At 33.9% G+C, this 20,782-nt stretch overlaps 1 protein-coding gene across 1 annotated transcript in view; it reads right to left on the bottom strand.

The window, feature by feature from the left end:
• LOC129802079 (uncharacterized) overlaps positions 1-15,888 on the bottom strand; it is a 30,848-nt gene extending 14,960 nt beyond the window's left edge. The window contains exons 1-2 of the mRNA XM_055847644.1: positions 14,717-15,888; positions 13,907-14,317 (exon numbers count right to left, since the gene is read on the bottom strand). Of these exons, the coding sequence (XP_055703619.1) occupies positions 13,907-14,317; positions 14,717-15,185 (880 nt within the window). The 5' untranslated portion in view covers positions 15,186-15,888. The remainder of the gene's footprint in view (positions 1-13,906; positions 14,318-14,716) is intronic.
• Positions 15,889-20,782: the final 4,894 nt, after the last annotated feature.

A 20,782-nucleotide genomic window follows, 5' to 3' on the forward strand; every position in this document is an offset into this window, starting at 1 on the left:
CATAATGAAAATGGATTATCCTGTGATGTTTTTGTTTAATAAATGAAGTATAATAGCATAAAAATTCTCTAATTATGTCTTTTTGAGCTTCGTTAAAACTTTTATTCTAATTTTATAAAAAAAAAACATTTGTGTTATATTTTCGAGACGTTAAACAAATTCAAGAAATCCATCTGGATTACGAAGCGGACATCTGTCATATTGTCTCCCAGTCATCCGAATAACGAAGCGGGACACTGTAATTGAATTTCGAATAAAAAATTAGTTATCGGTTACGATCCAGTTTAGCTTTGCCAGGAATTTTAAGACCTTTCCTACCAGTCCAAATATTCCAAATATTTCGGTTGCGAAATACGCTCTCTAGATCTTTTAACCTTTCACTTTGAAAAACCGTTATTAGGAATAATTCAACGGTATTTCCTTATAAGCACGAAATTTTCGCCTGGCTAATCTTTAAAACATATCCAAAAATGAAAAAAAAGAACGTATGACGCGTTTTCGAGTAATCCTCATAAAACCTAGTTTTGGAGGGGAGGGTAGGGATGTGGGGAAAAATGGGTGCTTTATTAAAGGTCCCAGGGTCGACTTGTGGGGGGATCCTCTGAAAATCCTAAGTCTCTGTCTCTAATTGTTTGGGCTCTGTGCGTGGTAATGCCGGCTTCAGACCGGAGGTTTAGCCCAGTTCCCGAAGGTCTCAAAAATCTTAATAAGAAGCAATTTTATTGATTTTTCAAAATCTAATGAATTATTTTCCTTTAGTATTTAATCCTAAACAACAATTTCCTAAAAAATCATGCCTGATGTAGAATTAGAGGAGTTAAGCTAAATGGCTAAGCCTTAGGTCTGAAGCCCGTGTAACGCCCGTAATCTTTTCAAGAAACCCGAGCAACTCGTATATTTTTTCAAGGAACCCGGGAATCTAATATTTTTTCAAGGAACCCAGGAAACTCATATTTTTTCAGGGAACCCGAGGAACTTAAATATTTTTTCAGAGACCCGGGGAACCCATACATTTTTCGGGGAACCGAGAATTCGAACCACTCTAATTGTAGGTTCAGCCGTTGACTGGGTTAAGAATTGTCAAATGGTCCGTGCGCTCTAAACTAAATGATAAATGTTTCAATGGTCCGGAAATTATCCGAGTGTCGGCTAACGCTGTTTTTTATTGTTTCAATTTAAAGTTTTTGCAGAATTCTTGAACGTATAACATTGAACTGTTAGATATTATTTAAGCCATTTATTTAAGGTGACATAAACCGTATTAAAATTGATAGTTCTACTCTATAAACTAACCTTTCATCTCAGTTTGTGTAAAACGAGATCTTAGAAATTTCACATGAAAAACTTCTTTATGGATATGCTTTTTATTGAGTCTTTAATCTTAATTTCTTATCTATGAAAATATCCACTCGAAATTGAAGTGAATGTTCTGTGATGGGAACGAAGGAAATACATTCATCCTTTTCATGTCTGTCGACTGTTGGGAATATCAAAGTGCTTTTGGCTGAGCTTTAAGCGCACACAAGGCAAAACGGAAACGAAGCGTAAATATTTGTTTTGTCGCTACGCGCATGATGGCTTTCTAATCGTTAGATTTATTGCAAGAACTTGTGCTCTGTTGACGTCTTAAAAATATTTTAATAACCCTCTCGCTCATTTTTCCCAGGAAACTCTCGGACTAGCCAAAAATGTCAGACCAATGTCTTACAAATAAAAGGACCACACAAGAAACAAAAATTAATTTTCTAATTTCCCATCTGACGCATTTTATTGACTTTCATCACGTGAAATAACCCATCCATGTGTCACATCAGAACCTCTAAGAGGTGAATAGTCTTCTATCTACAGCCATGAAGAATAAAATTGTTTTCTCATTTCATTAGAGCATTTCCAGTCAGGAAAATACTTGTCTCGGCAAAAGAGACATCATGGAAAAAGCTTCCTCTTTCCCTACAAAAACTTTATGCGGAAATACCTTTTTTTGCCTTATTTATTCAGGAAATTTCACACTGAAGTCGACCTTTTGTCATCCTGTGTACATTTAAATTTTCCAAGACTATATCTTCTGTTAGCGCAGAACGGCCTAAAATGCTACAAATTTCGTGAGTGATTGCTCAATTTTTGGGGCGTTTAAAAAGCTTGCAATATGCAGAACATAAGAGTTTTCAATTTTCTTGATCCTCCTCAGTGAATTTTAACTGTCTGTGTAAATGAAAAAAAAAACAGGTTCAGAAAATTCAATTTATAGAGTTAGATTATGTTCATGGAAAACTTTTTTAAACTGAATTTTAAATAGTTTTATCGGTTTGAAAGTTTTGTTTAACACATTTAATTTTGTGTTTTTGATAATGAGGTGTGTTTTTTTATTAAAGAATACTAAATCCTTTGTTTAAAGCTTCAATATTTTTATTTCTATTACCTGGTTAGAAAAATACCAATTTTTACTGTTCAATTTTACAACGCTAAAGACTCTAAAAGAGGCTAAAAACTTACGACTTAGTCAAATATGTTTTTCGACTATACCCACTATACCCCATACTTTAAAACAATATAGAAACTAGAACTGATTAATAAGGAGCTTCTGTAATACGATACGACATAAGCGAACCACTCCTCACAAATTAAAAGTTAATGAGATCCGAATGTCCTATTTCATATTGCAAGTTTAACATAAATATAATATTTAGAAAAAATGTATTGTTTGAAGATTTTAGTAATTCAAAAATATAATAATTCTACGAGAAATTTTATAATTTCTTTTAGATTGTTCGGGGAGAACAATTTACGTAATGGGTGTTTTTTCTTAACTCTTTCCGGACCACAACATATCCAGCGAACGAATTTCAGTAAAACTCACTTTATTGTAAGTCTTACTGGTCAAATATGATACTTTTGTAGAGAAAGAATTTTCTCCGCCTCTGGGAAATTGGAAAACTCATGTGAACTCTCGTCCCCAAATGAACGCAAAAAATAGAAACTTGGACAAACTTCAATTTTCCAAAAGCCAATAATATCAATTTTGTGAATTATTTTTGCATGTCAAATGACTCCTTTACAATGTTGATCACTAAAACAAGAAGAATTATTGACCAGTATCTTGTGGGATGTCCAGGAAGTGGTCAAGAAGACACCAAATTCCTGCTTGCCAACAGATACCTCAACATATTTCACACAATAACACTTTAACACACATTTCTTTCAACACGATGTTATTGTAGACACATTAAAGTTTCCCAAGAGTCAAAAAAACACTTCCTGGACAATCTGGATTCATCATTATCAGGAAAAATTTTCCCGAGGAAAATCCACACTTCTATCTGTCAAACAATCCGTCAGAATGTAAAAAAAGACACTCCAATAACACTTGTGCTTGGAATTTTCGAGGGAACATTCTAAGGTTCGTCGGACTGCTCCATGGATAAGTCCAGAATAATCCGTTCGCATCAATGACAAATCTGAAAAGATTGTTCACCAGAAATTTTACATAAATAAGAAACTCACAGCTTCAGAAGGACAATCGTTGAACTCGCTGTATCGACTTACAAAGAAAATAGGGTAAATGTCCTAATTCAAAACTATTTCCAGACGCTTTGACTTTGACAGAAGATTCAACACATCATAGTTTATATTTTTTCTGAAGAGAATTACATAAATTTGCTCCTTGACTCTTCTAGAGTGTTACTGTTTTGTGAAAATTCTTTAGATATAATTTAAAAGCTTCTTAAATACAAGAAAAATACGCGAGCGTAAAATGCTTCTATTGGAAACAAATAAATCCAAATGGAGACAAGGGAAAGTTTCTAATTGGAGACAAACACTGTAAGTGTAAGTGAAACCGCGACGAAAGGCTTCCAAAACCTTGTTGAGTTGCTCCTGAGTACAGGATTTGTACTTATTCCTTGTCTTTTCTTCTTTCCCATCTAAAACAACAAGAAAATCTCTCCAAAAAAATCATATTTTCTGGGTTTCCTATTGAAGTATTTGTAGACATTTCAGAAAAACCCTTTTTGTTCACGAAATAGGTAATTATTTCATTTTAAAACTTCACGTACCATTAACAATAAAGATTAACACTTAATTTAACCAAAATTAGCCAGAAATATGATATAAATGTTAAACAAAACAAATAAACAAAAGTCATCTCATTGTGTTTTTCATTGGAAAACATGGTCGATCGAAGAAAAATTCGATGGTGAAAAGGAACACTTTTAATTTTTCTGAGAAATTAACAAATTAAAATGTGTGAATATGAATGGATTTTCGCTTTATTTGGAGCAAAATTAACTAAATAATGAAACTGTGGTATAGAAAATATATAAATATAATTATTTAGTACTGTATTTATCATGATGACAATGGCGTTTCCATTTGGAGCAGGTTTTGAATTAGCTTAATTTACCCCATGTTGATAAATAAAAGCAAATGTAACCAAACATTCTTTTCTTTTCACCTTTTACATACTTTTTGGATCATGATGCTGTTTGAAGCAGTTGCGTGTTGAATTGAAGCATAGATACACTCCGCATGCTTCACATTTACAAAAGGTCCTGCTGTCTACTTTATTTTTCGTATAACACAGGTGGCACCGGCTTCTTATTTTTATCCAAACTGGACAGTGCTGGAGGGGTTGAAGTAGTTCATTAGAATGTCTAATAGTGGGAGGCGCTCGTGTCCTACTCCTATAATCACCAATGAGACATCTAGCCACTTCCTGTCTGAACTGCAGCAGTGTGAGTGATCTTCCAATGTCTTTCTCCTGTGACATTTCGTTGTAAACGATGCACGCGTTGTTTATACCAATGTCCAGAATATCAAAGAATAATTTTAGGTAGAATTTTGCCGCGCACTTTCTATCTTGCTCATAATATGACTTTTTCTGGTCCATGATATCCACCCCATTCATGTGTTGATTGTAAGTGTGGACAATTTTCAGACAATTTAGCTCCAGCTTCTGTGATGTCCCAGACTGCCGTCTCTGCACCTTCACCATTTCTGTTGGCGACATATAATTTGAGAGGAGCATGACCGAGCGATTGTCCATCCACTTTACACATACAATGCGTCCTGAACACTGCCAATCAATGTGTCCTCTCTTCATCTTCTTATCTGGATTCAGTTCTGGCAAATTTTTGCGATTTTTTTGTACGGTGCCGCATGCAAATATGTTTTTTGCAAGCAAAATGTTAAGTATTTTGTAAGTAATCAAGTTTTCCTGAGATACCCTTTCGGCTTCCGCCACATTAACGCCTTCTGCCATCAACACGTTCTCATCAAATCCTGCAAAACACTCCTCATCATCGCTATTGTCCGGAAAAAGTATGCAGATTTTTGACTTTTTCGCGACAGTGGGGATGGTTTCGCCTAGATCTGGGTTCAACTTTTCCTGGGATATTTCTTCATCATCTCCGACATCTACTTCGATGAGCTCTCTATCCTGAAATGCTCCAAAACACTCCTCATCATCGCTGTTGTCCACAAAGACTATAAAGGTTTCTTCACCATGAAAATCTTTCATTGAAGCTGTCATCTAAAATCTAAACAGAAAATCCAGAAAATATATTACGAGACACACAAGAAAAAGAGAAAATCACTAATATTACCTTTTCTGTACTTGTTCTTGGGGCAAATTGATGGAAAATCAAAGCACGCAATTCAGTCAAATATTTTTGGAAGACCTTCAGATCGAATTAGAAGACATCATAACCTCAAGTTGTCACACCAACTCACCATGTTGAAATGTTTTTATAGGGTTCGTGTCAAAAAACAATTGGCGGGATAACCTTACATTTTTACCTCAAAATCCTTGGGGACGAGAATACCCATCAAGTTTGAACAAGTTTTTTGAAAATTTAAGAAAGAATTGTTTTTCGAATTTATGCAATCTGTAATTGTTAGTTATCATACTCATTGGCCCCGAGAGGTTTTTCCTTATTCGGGTCTAGAAATATCAAAAAAGTCACAATATGTGCAAGGAAGCAGAAAATCGAAAATTCACGATTTTTGACTAAAAATATCTTAGCTCAGGAGTTAATTGGGATCCTGCAAAAAATATCCTAGATTTGGACATCCTTCTAGTTTGTAATCATCCATAAGAATCGGAATTTTATCTATTCTAAGTAGTCTAAAAAAATTCTTTTTTTCCATGGGTACCCAGAGTCCCAAAGGAGACGAAAGAGTTAAAGCGCGTGAGAACATTAGATATTCATTTCACCTTTCCCCACTTTTGACAATTTTTTCTTACCTTATGACCTCCCTGAAGAGTTTCTCCTACACAAGCATAGGAAATTTGCTTCAATATAAACATTTTCATTGTATAACGATTGTATTGTATTCATTGTATATCAACTAATAATATGCCCAATTTATATTTCTTGTAACTACAATTTTTATTGTCAAATCACACAACTTTGTGCTACTTTTTCGTGTTTTTCTTGAATATTTTCCAAATTAGTTGAGATATGTGAATGAGATTTTTATCCAAGATAACTACACATCTCTAGAATATAGCCCCATGGTAGAAAAAAATGCACGTATCTTTGGACAAGGAGGAAAATTTCTTGTATCTGGCAAAAAGTGTAAAGCAAAGTTGTGCAACTTTGTGCCACCTTCTTTTTAGCGGTAAATTGGTCTTGAACTTGTCCAATCTCACAATTTTAGCTTAAAATCATTACTCTACAAGTATTAACGATTAACCAGTACATATAAGAAGTTTCATTTCAATTTTCCTTTTAATTTAATTCAATTTATTATTATTTATAAATTATTTTTTATAAGACGACTCAAGTAACATCGAGAGGCTAGTGCGACCCCCCATTAGAAAGGTCTCAGCCTTAGCTACAACATATCAAAATTTCGTCGAAATTGGAAACACAGATTTCGAAATAATCGATTTCGAAATTACGAAAATCAATGTTTCGATTATAGCGCCCCTGTCGGTGGTCGGTCGAAGTTGTAATGCTCCAAAGAATTGTACATTTCATAAGACCTTTAATTTACACAAGAATGGCTCTAAATAAATAAAGTCTCTAAATGATTATAAGAAGTCGCACAATTTATTCTTTCATGACCAATATTTCAGGTCAGGGGGGTTGGAGGGGGTCAAATTTTTCTTGTTTGAAAGATCTGAGTCCCAGATATTACTAAACACTGAAATTTGACTTATATCGATTATGTGGGGGTCAAATTATCGAGAAAACTAGTGACACAAAGTTGTACTGCGTTTTCTCTATTTTGAGATTAACACGTTACTACAAGAAGATGGAACAACCTATGAAATCGCCGATTCAGCTATTTTCTCCTCAATTGTCAAGGAATACGATAAGACCCATGAAATAAATTAGAAATTTTTTAAAATGTATGTTCTAGAGGGGACTTTTCTGCAGATTTGGAAAAATGAAGAAACAGCACAGATAATGATGGAATTTTTACCAACCTTTAGTAATAAGCATATAAAAGGGAATATCCATGATCACTTTGTGTATGTTAGAGCTATATTGCCGAATTTTTGGAGAGCTTCCTCGCAACTACCAATTCCGCAAGAGAGGTTATCATGTCTAAAGTGTCTAAAAATAGGGTGGTACAAAGTTGTATGATTTGACGGTATTTCTATTCATTTGGGATTTCGCCAGTCATGATAAATGTTTACGAAATATCAACTGGATTGATCAAGATCAGAATCGCAAAAAGCCCAAAATCCCGAATGGATTAAAATCCAAAATATCCAAAATCTCGAATGAACCAGAATTCTGAATGCATTCAAATTCCAAAAAGTCAAAATCCCAAGAAACCAAAATACCGAATGGGCCACAATTCCGATAAGCCAAAACCCCGAATTGGACCAAATTCTAAATTAGATCCAAATCCTAAAAGCCAAATTCATGAGAACTCAAAATCCCGATAAACTAATCTCCCAAAAATCAAAATTCATGAAAGTCCAAAGTGTGATAGCCAAAGTCCCGAATATTAAAAGTGTCATAACTACTCCCGGGATTGTACCCGCACTTGTTAGATCGACATTATTTTAATAATTTGTTGTTGATCGACATTATTTTATGAACACTTTTGATGAATTATTTCTGAAACTATCATTCACAGTGACAATATTAGTTAGATTATTTTAAAACTTTTCCAAAAATAATGAAAAGAAATATGATTTATGAATTCACTTAATTTTATCTGTGCAATATGTTACGTATAATGAAAAATGATCTTTACAGTCAACAGAAAGCTCTAAAAGAAAAACTTCTAAATCTTTCGCTAATTCACTCTCTCAAGTTCAAAATTTATGCATTATTGGCCTCTAAAAAAGATTGTTATGTGTTTCAAATCCCCTCACAGTTTAGACTCACACTGAATTTTTCTTTTACTGTCTTCCCATCTTGCAGGCGCCCCCGCGGATAACTGTGCTGAGCTACACCCCCTGGCATCTTTGGAGAGACGGTAAGAGTAGCAATGAACTTTTTTATGAAGTGCGTATCTCCTATGAAATCCATCCAATTCATTTCGTGTCTCGCCTCACTTTTATGCGGAAATTGAAATGTCTCTCGCTCATTGTGTCTTCCTTCTTTTCCTACCGCAAAAGCCCGTCAACTGTGATGTTGCTGAGAGAGTGAAAAGTGTGGGGGCTACCCCATACTTTTTCCTTGACAATTTGAGGCATGATCAACTTTCAGTGGGAAGGTTCTTTTTACAGCGCTACCCCATGTAAAGCTCCTTGTGAGCTTTTTGTGCTCTAGCCGGCTCGATTCGTGGAGTGTGATAAAAATTGTATACGTGACTGTTGTGGGTAGACTCAGAAGAATGAATAATTCCATCACAAAAGATAATTACCACTGAGCAATTAAACGCACATTAATTTTCCTCGCTCCGACACCATCGGAATAACAATGATACAACAATGCAATGTTGTGCAAAAGTGTCTCATTCTCCATGTGATGCGGGTCTTCTTGGAGACAACCCCGATAATTCTCCAAACTATCCCCATTCTGAAATGTGAAACTTGCCGCTCTGAATATGGATAGGGAAGTGAGCGTGTATGACAGCCTGCTGATACCAAAATCACACTAACACACATACGTACTCGCACACATTGCCGCTCTGAGGTGTTCAGTGCAGCAGCACAATGCGTTCGTCGTCGTTGGAATTTGCTTAAAATTAAAATTTAGATATTTTTTTCTTTAGTATTATATTTTTATTATCTAATTGAATATTTAATCAATTAAATATTTTAAGCATTAGTTCAATTAAATTCTATTAGTAGATATCAAAAATTGATTAAACGTTGTAAAAGAAATGCAAAATGGAGATATTGAAAAACCTGAGTAGAGATGAAACCAAGTTTTATTTTAACAAATTATTGGCGTTTTATAAAAACGGTAGACTTTCTATCTTTGTCAGAGATTTTATCGTCCAATCGGGAGTTCACGTTTTTTGTGTAATTATTTAAAAGTAAGTTCGCCATCGGTCTTAAAGCCATCTTAAAAATATTTTCACTGACAGCTCCACATACTGGGCATAATTGTTCAATATCAGTTACAAAACCTTCCGACCGAACACTTTCTAATGTAACTTCTATCACTTTTCCTAAAACCATTCTGACCTGAATTTATTGGCTAGAAAACCTTCAATCAGGGCTTGGCGATAAGGCGATAATTCCTTTGGAGTTTGTCCAAAATAAACAGTCACAGTCGGAATTCACAGAATATTTCTGGCTTCGCGAATGTCGAACAGCTCAAAAATCCTTCTTAGGTGCCTCACTGGATCACTAGATCACAGAATATCACATCAAAGATTTTTAAATAAAGTAGAATCACTGAAAATTAGTATTTTTACTGGGGAACTCAAATTTATTCGACTTTCTTTGTCTCCACTTGACGTAACGGCTTGTTTTGATAAGAAGTATATGCTTTATTAGGCAATTAACACAAAAAACGAATCATGCATAAATCGTATTAATTTGTTGAGATGAAACGCGAGTGAAACATTTATGAAATTTCATTGAGTATTATAAATTAAATTTTGAATTACTGATACTCTAACGAAAAAAATTTCAACGAAAAGAAATCTTTAAATTATTTTTTGAACGATTTTAATTTTAACGCTTGCTTAAACAATATTTATTATTTCTTTAATAATAAACATAATGACAAAAAATTGTAACTGAACCACTTTGCTAACAATTTTTTTCTTTAAGACACAAAGTTAAGTTTGAATATTTAAGTACTTAATTTAGGAGTTATTGGGAAAAGTATCACATGTAATATAAAATAGTACTCATGGCCAAAGAAAAATAAAACAAGTAAAATAAATACTGAAAATATTTAAAAACAAATATACATACCCTAGGTTATATTTTTGTTTAAAAAAGGTTCTTCCGGGAGTTGGATTTTCTGGAGTTATTCCCGTATTTTGAGTCATTCAAAACTACAAAAAAATCACTGAATTTCTGGTTTTCATCACTAAAAATCGTCTTAGGTTATCCAGAGACTTACTTTTCTAACATTTAATCACGGTTAACTGTGCAACTGAGCTTCAATCTTGCAGAAAAAACCTCATGGAATGAACTATCCGGGAGTTATTCACGTATTTTGTGTCATTCAAAACTACACAAAAATCACTTAATTTCTCGTTAAAATTACTGAAAACCTATTTTCGATGATCGAAAGAATCACTTTTCTAACATTTATTGACGATCCGCTAAACAAATGAGGCCCCATTCTTGCATAAAGTCCATCCGGGAGTTAACTATCAGGAAGTTATTGATGTATTTTGATTGCGTTAAAACTAGTAAAAATTGACTAAATTTCGAGTAAAAATCACTGAAGACTACTTGCACATGAATCACAGAACGAAGTTTTATCGATTTCGAAGCCCCATTTAATAACTTTAAGCCCCATTTTTGAAGTAAAATATCGGGAGTCCATTTGACACTTTAAAATTAGGTTATGTTTCGTTCTTTTAGCGATTTTAACCATTTCTTAGACTGTTTTCGCTAGTTTTTCATCACCGTATCTTAAAAAATCACTTGTTTTAAGTAATTTGAATGTTATTTTTTCACAAAAACTTAAGAAATTAGCGAAAAACTAAGAAAATGTGGGAGCATCCCGCATGCAAACAACTGAGCATTCTAAAACTCGCACACTAACGCAAAACCGCATCAGCAGGCTGTCATACACGCTCACTTCCCTATCCATATTCAGAGCGGCAATGGCTGAACGAGAAAAGCGCTTTTAACCCTTTAACGTCGAAACACTTTTTACGGACTGAAAATCAACAATAAAAACTAAACTGGGAAACATAATCAATGATAAGTCTTACATCTAAACTTGGAAAGTCCAACAGAGTCTGATTCGGTGTATTTTGTGCTTCTATGAACGATAGGGACAAAAATAACCCAAAAATTCAAGTAATTTTTCTGACAATACCAAAGTATAATATTTTTCGCTTTGATGAAAAATATTACAGTAGAGTCTCTCAAATCTGAATCTCTCAAATTCGAACGCCGTTTGGATTCAAAATGTCAATTGTGAGGTTATGTTAGAAAGTTCGTATTCTTGGTGAATGAAAATCATATTTATGTGCTTCTTCCTGAATGTTTACTTACATTATGGTCGTGTAAAATTAAAAGGAAGTATGTTACCAATAAAACTTGTGAGAAAGTACGGGAATTTGATTCAAAGTACAATTTAATTTCACACAAACTTCGTTAGTTTTGAAAAAATCGTTCGAATTTAGGAGGTGGGAAATGCCAAAAATACCCCCCGAGCGTTCGAATTTAGGAGACTCTACTGTACGTATGAGTATTGTAGTTTATATTGCCAAATGGGTTTTGCTTAAAAAAATTGGAAGAAAAAAAATAATTATGAATTTTGAGAATTTAAAAACTCGCCATTTTTGAGCTTTAATATTTACTACACATCAAATAGCTAGAGATTTGCAAAAATATTCTAAATTCCTTCAACCTTCTACTTTACAATTATGTACAGACATAAGAAAAAAATAACTTCAGGTAGTCAGGAAAAATTATTTTCTTTATGGGACACCGGTGTTCCAATCGTCCTGAAAGGGTTACAGTGCTGTCTCGCTATATGCACAGTTTGGGTACTTTTTTTGACAGTTCTCTCTCTGAAATATGCACAACTTTTTTTGAAATTCCCAACGGTTTTTCTCTTTCTTTTAAGATAAGATAAGATAAGATTTTGCCAGGGGTCAGTTCTCCATTTCGGATATTCCGATGCATCCAGGCCACCAATTGGGCCCCTTATGCTTCCCCACTCCTATTCTTATCCCCCGATACGGGTAGCCGCTCAATATCACAGCTCTGTGAGCAGTCAGTGCCGTTACTATGTCACAGCATCCCTTCTCGGTGTGTGTTTGGGATCAGTGACAGCGAATATTTGTATCGATTGAAGTACCACTTTCACATCGAAACTCGTTCTCGTGCCAGCCTCTATTGTTTAGGTGGTTCACTTTTTTGTCAATATGCACCATTGACATTACTATTCATTCATTCACTGGACGAATTCAAAGCCGATATGGCATGAGAAATCTTTTTCTGCTGCTGCTCAGCTTTGAACCCCAGACCTCGCAGTCATAGAGCTACTACTCTATCCACTGACCCACTCGAGGCCCTTCTCCTTCTTTTAATAAATTATTATTTTTTTATTGTTCTAGAATTTCCCGTGTTATTTTAAACATAATATGAGACAGAAAAAATAAAATTAAGATAATTAAAAACGAGAAAAATTAGTTACCAAGAAAATAATTTTCTTTTTTACTTTGTCAAAATGTAAACAAATTGATTTTGAATGCAACCGACACAAAAGCTGTGCATATAGAGAGTGTGCATATAGAGAGACAGAACTGTAAATCTAAAAAATCCTATACTCTGCATGTAAAATCTCAGATTCAAATCGCTCTCCTGTAAAATCTGCTTACTGCGAGTTATTCGTTTCTTATTCTGACTGGTCGATATGATAGTTTGGAGTTTGGGCTGATCCTTTGCATCAAATTTTACAGGCTACCTTGAAATTCAGCCGAGTGTATTTGGTTCTAAAGTTTTATACTTCTAAAAACGTTATAAATCAAAAGTACTAACATAAATATAAAGTTCTTTTAGTGATTCAAATAATGAGGAAAGTATCAATATCGACTTATGGCGGGTTACCGAATACCGGAAGTTGATATTTCTTATCGTTTAGTGTTTAGTCTCTAGATCGAAAAATTGCGAACAAAATTTAAGGGTATACTTCACCGACTTCACCGATTCATCATTGCCGATTTAGTCTGGTGTAATTGGATAGGAAATTTCAATACCTTTCCAAAAAATCGAAAATTAAACTAATCGGCTGAAAAATAGGCCCTCCAGAGTAGATTAACTTTGACCTTTGAAAATTCGATTTTGAAAATATTTTCGGTCATAAATGGACGAAATGTTCAGACAGAGTAATTCTGAAACATATTCGAAAGTGAAAAAAATCGCTGGAGCCGTTTTTGAAAAAAAAAAAACAAAAAAAATTGGGGGAGAAAGGGTAAAAAGTCTCTAGATAACGTTTTTTAAGGAGGATTACCGAAGACGAGAAGTTGATATCTCTTAGGTACCGTTTAAGCTTCAGAACGGTAACAAGTTTTAAAAAAAAACTGATTATATACTCACTGCTCTTTATTTGAGTTCTAATAGTAAAAATCAGTCGGGAAAAATAGCGTTTTAATTGAAAATTAGTTATTTTTTAAGATTTTTAAACTCTCCATTTACTAATTTAATTTAATTTCAAAATTGTTTGGGCGTAAATGGTAAAAGGGGCGTGGCCTAAAATAATTTTTGGGTTGAAAAAGTCGAACGTAACTTCATGGAAATTATGAGACTTCGAAAGAAAAGATACAAATTTATTTATGGCTAATTTCTCACCCAGAATACTAGCATTCTTCATTTCCGTCTTTTGCTTCAAAACGTCCTTGTCGAAGAAACCTTCTTCTCTCATTGTACTGGAAAAGACTCCACCTGAGCGCCCAGTAGCTAGAGGAGTATTATCGCGAGGAGTTTTAACAAGAGTGAACACAGCTGGAGCTACAGATCCGTTTGAACCATCAATATGCGTTGGTCGTGGAGGTTCATCTCGAGGATCACTCGGGCGATAATCCCAACAAATGGCCAGATCCATTGGACCCATTTTATCCTTGATGGTTACAGAGGAATGAGGTCGATAGCCAAGTGCTGCCTTGTCCAAGGGCTGTGGAGTAACTCCACAAGTTTTAGGCCGATAGACTCGCATTTTAGTGCATTGTGTAGGTCCAGCTTTGTAGCTCTTTACACCAACTCCTACCCAAGAAAACAGTTTCTGCATTTGTATTTTTTTTAGGAAATTCCTGCATATCATATCGTAATTAATTCTATTTTTAGTCATATTGTTATTGCATTGGACCAGATTTCGAAAATCCGTGACAAATACTCCGATAAGAGATTGTGTTGAACAAAACAAAAATTAATAAAAGCTCAAATGAAGAAATTGATAAAGTGCGGAAATTTGGAAATTTGTAAGCATAAAATTGCAAAAATTGCCAAATTCAAATAGCTATCTTTGAGGGTCTGTTGTAAATCAATTAAGAAAACATTGCAGCACTTTTTACGACAATCTCTCGTGGTAAATAAGATAACGCTCACAAAACAGCAATTTGCTGATCAAATTAGTCATACTTTTTGGAAATATTTTAAAATTACCTGTAGCTAGAGGAATAACGTCTAGTGCTAGACCTGGATGAAGATCTCCGCTAGCTTGGAGTTTCCTGTAAGCGCAATCCATCACAGCATCTGGCAGTGGTTGATGTTCTAGATTTTCTTGGGCCATTTTTCTGGCTATCAGAAAATTACAGTACGTTGCATCCATTTCTGGGGATTTTCCACGAGATTCTTCTTCTGTTTTTCTTTCTCGCAAAATACAATGGTCGTCCTCACCCTTAGAATTATTGACTTCTTGGACTTGAATAATGCAGGGAAGAGCAGTTATGGAGTTTTTCCCACACTTACTCAATCCCTGACTCCCACAATCATCATTGTTATTTATTTCTGTGGACTTAGATAATTCCCCAATTTCGGGATTTATTTTTTCTGCTGAATTATATGTTTGCTGATCAACTGGATTTTCACCAGCGAGCTTATCCGCAGATTTCTGCGAATTGATAAAAATCATAAAATTATTTGATGAAATTCTTACTCTATCATCGTTCTGTTTTCTATTCACAAAAAGTAATTACGCTTGCAATTAAACATCTGTAAATAATTTTCAAAGCTGGATAAATAAAAGTATTTGAGCTGCAAAATATATGTGCTTAGTTTCCGCACATGAGACGAATAACAATTGAATATGAAAGAGCTTCTTGTAAATTTGCTAGTATTATTTTCATTAAATTTTCAATGGAATTAATGTTGTTATAAAAAGGAATAATCCACAATTTCATAAAGTGTACAGAGGAAAATCTTTAGGGTAAGTGTGCCAAATTTCGGCATAGTTGCATGCAAGCGCCAAACTCTCAAGTTTGAAATGTAATATTTTTAATAGAAATTGAATTATTTTATTACTTCTTCTTAAGGAGTGTTCACTGGAACTTTGCAGACAGTTTATCATCTTTATTTTCTCTAAAATCATTTTTAGTACATTTTAAAATGAATAAAAATGTAGAAATAGCATTGGTGGCCTATTCCGGCCACCTGCATTATTATAGTTCCTTCTCCCTCCGGAATTCTACCAATGTCTTTTTCAACTCATCTTGTTCGTCGATGCGACATTTTTTGTTATTTTTTGCATAGTATAATCTGTAGAGTCTGCAAAAACTGAAAATTCGTGGAAATTCGACGAACAAAAAATGTGGCCGAAATTGCAAGCTGGCCGGAATTTGGCACACTCACCCTATGTTTTTTTTTTAATTCTAATCTTGGTTTTGCAGTTTATTTCTTTTATTATTTTATCAAAAATCCAAAGCATATAATTCTACTTTGCTTTTTTTATAATTGTATCAGAAAAACCAATTCATTAAGAACATATTTGTCTTCGAAAAATGTAATTACAGTGGGACCTCGATAGAGTTAACTAATTATTTCCAGGCCTGTTGACTCTATTGGATTCGGTGACTCTATCGGAGTCCGAAAAAATCAAATAAAATATGAAATTATGATAAAAAGGGGTATTATTTTATGTTTTTACTAGATAACTGATAAATTTAACACGATAGTAAAATATTTTATTTAATTAACCCATAAATTTTACACCCTCTCTGGTCCAAAAAAGTCGTATGTTTGGGCAAAAGTTGGAGAATAAGGAATGATTTTACAGAATGTTTTTATAATTAGTAAGTATCTTAAGTGAAAATTACTATCCATGTCATAATATTGAGGTCCATCCACGTTAAGATAAGGAAATGGTGTCCATGGTGTTAAAGATTTCTTTTTTCACTTTTATTGTATGAAAGAAGAAGATTGATAGTTGTTCTTTTCGTTATGACATAACTATGGCTTTAAACTTTACAAAAAGAGCAATAAAACCAATTTTCCTCATTTTCTTCTTGTTCTGAAAAATGGGCGCTAAATGGTTAGAGATATCTACTTGAAATTTTCATATGACCCCCTAATAAGTCAACCTGGAGATTATTATGACCCTCATTTCCTCTCTACCCCTCCCCTTCACCACCAAAATGTTTTTTTTGTGTTTTACAAGAAAACACGTCACACGGGATCATAGGGCTCAATCGAGGTCCTACTGTATTGCAATCTTTGATATTCATTTTCTTTTAATAAATTCACTGAAATATAGGAGAACTGTGCCAAATTTCGTACAGCTTGCAATACCGAACACCTGTTTTTTTCTCTCAAAATTCCATACAGTTTTTTTAAGATTTACAAAGCCAAAGAAATTTTAAAAAAAACTATAGGCGAGATGATGTAGAAACATCATTAGAACAATTGTAAGAGGGCAAGGGACTTTGCGAAACTTAGTGTCCGATATAATATACAAAGAAAAATCTAAATTTTTATTCAATTAAGAATAATTTTTGGAGAAAACAAATATTAAACTACTTTTTAAAATTCCAAACAACACTCCTGAAAACAAAGTAAAAAAAATTGTATTGGAAATTTTGCATTTCAAACTTAGGAATTTTGGCGGTTATATGCAACATATCCGAAATTTGCCGCAATTCCCCCAGATTGAGTTCTCACCTGTCTAGTTTGAGATTCACCTACAATTTCCGGGAGACAATTTTTCTTCTCGCTCTTACTGTCCTCCGAGTCTGTCCTGTTAATCTTGGCGCTAGAAATTTTAGGACAATGTCCATTATTCTTTTTCTTGTGTAACGTGCCATTCTGTGCCGTGGATGATGATGTGTGATTGATGAGTGATTGTTGGCGCATGAGAGTGTCACGGGATCGTGTGTGCTTCAGCAGGTGGCCACGATCATTGGCAATAATTCTGGTGGAACCCCTCCGTTGATGTGGACGCACCACATTTTTCTTTGGCACCTCCCAATTGCACAGAGCCACGGGTCTAAATTCACACTCAAACTATACCAATGGATTGACATGATTAATTGCTCAAGATCTATTTTGCCATGGGATTAGGTGGAACAATCTGGAGGACCATTTAGTCATACATTTATCTCCCTAGGATTTCAATTGGAAGAATAAACAAAGGATTTTAAGGATTCACTTTCATAGTAATGCAGGATTTTCTTTACATATGTCTCTGTTTTTTAAATGCCTTCAAATCCACTCGCTTTTTTATTATTGTTCATTGTAAGGGTGCATTGGGAGAAATTGTTCATTTACTGAGGGGTGAACAACTGCAAAAATGTTATTCATTTTGTAAAAGGGTGTATTAGTTTCTAGTGCACCACTGTATCCCATTTATACTGGAATTACTTTTTTGCATAAATAAATTGAATTGAATAAATCCAAAAGATAAAACACTAAAATGTATAAGAAAAAATTGAATTTTAGGTGTTTTTGAAAATTGAACGATCCAGTAAGAACTCAAATAATAGAACGATTCAGAGGTGGTCTGATGCTACATCGTAGAAATGGGACCGAAAAGGCCCATAACACTTCTGGAAATGAATAGATAAACTCGTGAAAAAATATGTTCGTCAATTTGGCACCAAAAAGATTCTTCATACTATCGTATCTCTGATCCGATACCTTGTCGTATTGTTAATGCAAAAAAAAAAAAATAACAAAGAAAAAGTCTGTAAACTTTTAACCCAATGGGTGACTATGGAAAAATCCTCGTCAATAACCCAAGAAATCCAAAAATATTGTCACGAATTCTGAGTAACTTAAAAATTATTTCGTGAAACTCAAAAATTATTTTGCAAAACCTGAGAAACCCAAAACTTTTATCACGAAACCCGAGAAACTCAAAAACATGTTTGGCTAAACACGAAAGACCTAAAAATTATTTCACAGAACCAGAAAAATCCAAAAATTGATTCGCGAAATTCATCAATTGTTTTGAGAAATTTGAGAACCTCAAAAATATTTATTTATTTTATTTTATTTCGATGTACCGGGATTTTATTGCCATTTTGTACATTGTTCAGTTTACAAATTTATTATTCAGTTTACAATGTTTCGTGAAAAATGTCCATTCAGACGCTTCAATCATTTGCACCGGGCTGGACTCGATCTCACAACTGTGACAGTCGAGCCAGGGGTCACACCGCCCAAGAGCCGAACGCTCTTACAAATTGCAAAACGGACCCCCCACCTCAAAAATAGCTTTGCGAAGAACTCGCGAAATACAAAAATTTCACCACTAAACTAAAAAAAATCAAAAATGCTTCGCAAAAGTCGAGATATCCAAAAAAGTTTTCGCTAAATTCGAGAGACCTAAAAATTGTTTCGTAAAGCCAAGAACTGCTTTGCAAAACTCCAAAAGAAAATGTTTCTCGCAACTCCAAAAACTCAAAAATTGCTTTGCAAAAACCAAGAAATTTAAAAATTGTTTCACTAAACCAGAGAGACCCCAAAATTGCTTTGCGTAGGGTAAATGCCCGAATTCAAAACAATTTTCAGATGCTTTAACTTTGACAGAAAATTCAACACATTAAGTTCATATTTTTTCTGAAGAGAATTACATAAATTTGCTCCTTGACTCTTCTAGAATGTTACTGTTTAGTGAAAATTCATTAGATATAATTTGAAAACTTCTTAAATACAAGAAAAAACGCGAGCGTAAAATGCTTCTATTGGAAACAAATTAAACCAAATGGAGACAAGGGAAAGTTTCTAATTGGAGACAAACAGTGTCAGTGAAACTATGAAGAAAGGCTTCCAAACTTGTTGAGTTGCTCTTGAATGCAGGATTTGTTCTTATTCCTGGTCTTTTCTCTTTTCCCAGCTAAAATAATAAAAACATCTCTCCAGAAAAATCATATTTTCGGGGTTTCCCATTGAAGCATTTGCAGACACTTCAGAAAAACTTTTTTTGTTCACGAAATAGGTAACTAATTCATTTGAAAACTTCACGTACCGTTAACATTAAAGATTAGCACTTTATTTAACTAAAATTAGACAGAAATGTGACATTAAATATTAAACAAAAAGGAAAAACAATAGTCACCTCATTGTGTTTTTCATTGAAAAACATGGTCGATCGATGAAAAATTCCATGGTGAAAAGTTACACTTTTAATTTTTCTGAGAAGGTAACAAATTAAAATTTGTGAATATGAATGGATTTTCGCTTTATTTGGAGCAAAATTAACTAAAAAATGAAACTGTGGTATAGAAAATATATAAATATAATAATTTAGTACTGTATTTATCATGAAAAAAGTGACGTTTCCATTTGGAGTAGCGAAAAATTTCCATTTGGAGCAGGTTTTGAATTAGCTTAATTTCCCTAACTCGCGAATTTCAAAAATTTCTTCGCGAAATTCGAGAAACATAGAAATTGCCTTGTTAAATCCGAAAAATCCAAAAATTGCTTCTTAAAACTTGAAAAATGGAAGATTTTTTTTTCGTAAAGTCGAAATATCTAAAAGTTCTTCTCGAAATTTAGAGATCTAAAAATCGTTTTGCAAAACTTGAGGAAGCAGAAAGGTATTATTTAAATAAGTAAATAAAAATTGTGAATAAGAAAAAATAAAATTAAAGAAAAATAAGTGAATAAGAAGAAATAAAATCAAATAAGAAAATAAGTAAAAATGGGAATGAGTCACCCCTTACTTTTACCACATATTAGTTTAGCGCATAAATATATCACGTATATTTTTTAAATTCTAGATTTGTCAACCCTTTTTGAGCATCCTAAACAGAAGGAAAATCTCTGTTTACAGTTTCCATCCCTCTATTTGACATGGGAAAATCATTTCAACCACGTGTTCTTGGCCCTTAACTCCTATTTGACTGGTATATTTGCGATGGAGTGGAACTAGGGGTGTTATCCTCTCCTTCCTCTTGTTTCTATGGCAAAAAGGGCGAGATATCTTTTGAGGCAAATGCAGTTAAATACCGTATTGGATTAAGGGATGACAATGAAACAAGTGTTACTTTTTTATTGATTGTCAATTAGATGAGTTGTAATCCGAGAAATTGGAAATTATAATTAGGCTCGTGTCTAGTGGGAATTTGGTTCTTCCGTATGATGATCAATTTTCCTCTACTTCACTGACCAAGGGTGCATTCTCTGGCTCAATGAATTCCACTTTTACGGATCATCTCATTCGATTTAATAGAATAGAAACTTGGGAGAGAAAATTTTGTACAATTTCCACCCACATGCACGTGATTCTAATTG

Source organism: Phlebotomus papatasi, chromosome 1, assembly GCF_024763615.1.
Source record: "Phlebotomus papatasi isolate M1 chromosome 1, Ppap_2.1, whole genome shotgun sequence".
Lineage (NCBI taxonomy): Eukaryota > Metazoa > Arthropoda > Insecta > Diptera > Psychodidae > Phlebotomus > Phlebotomus papatasi.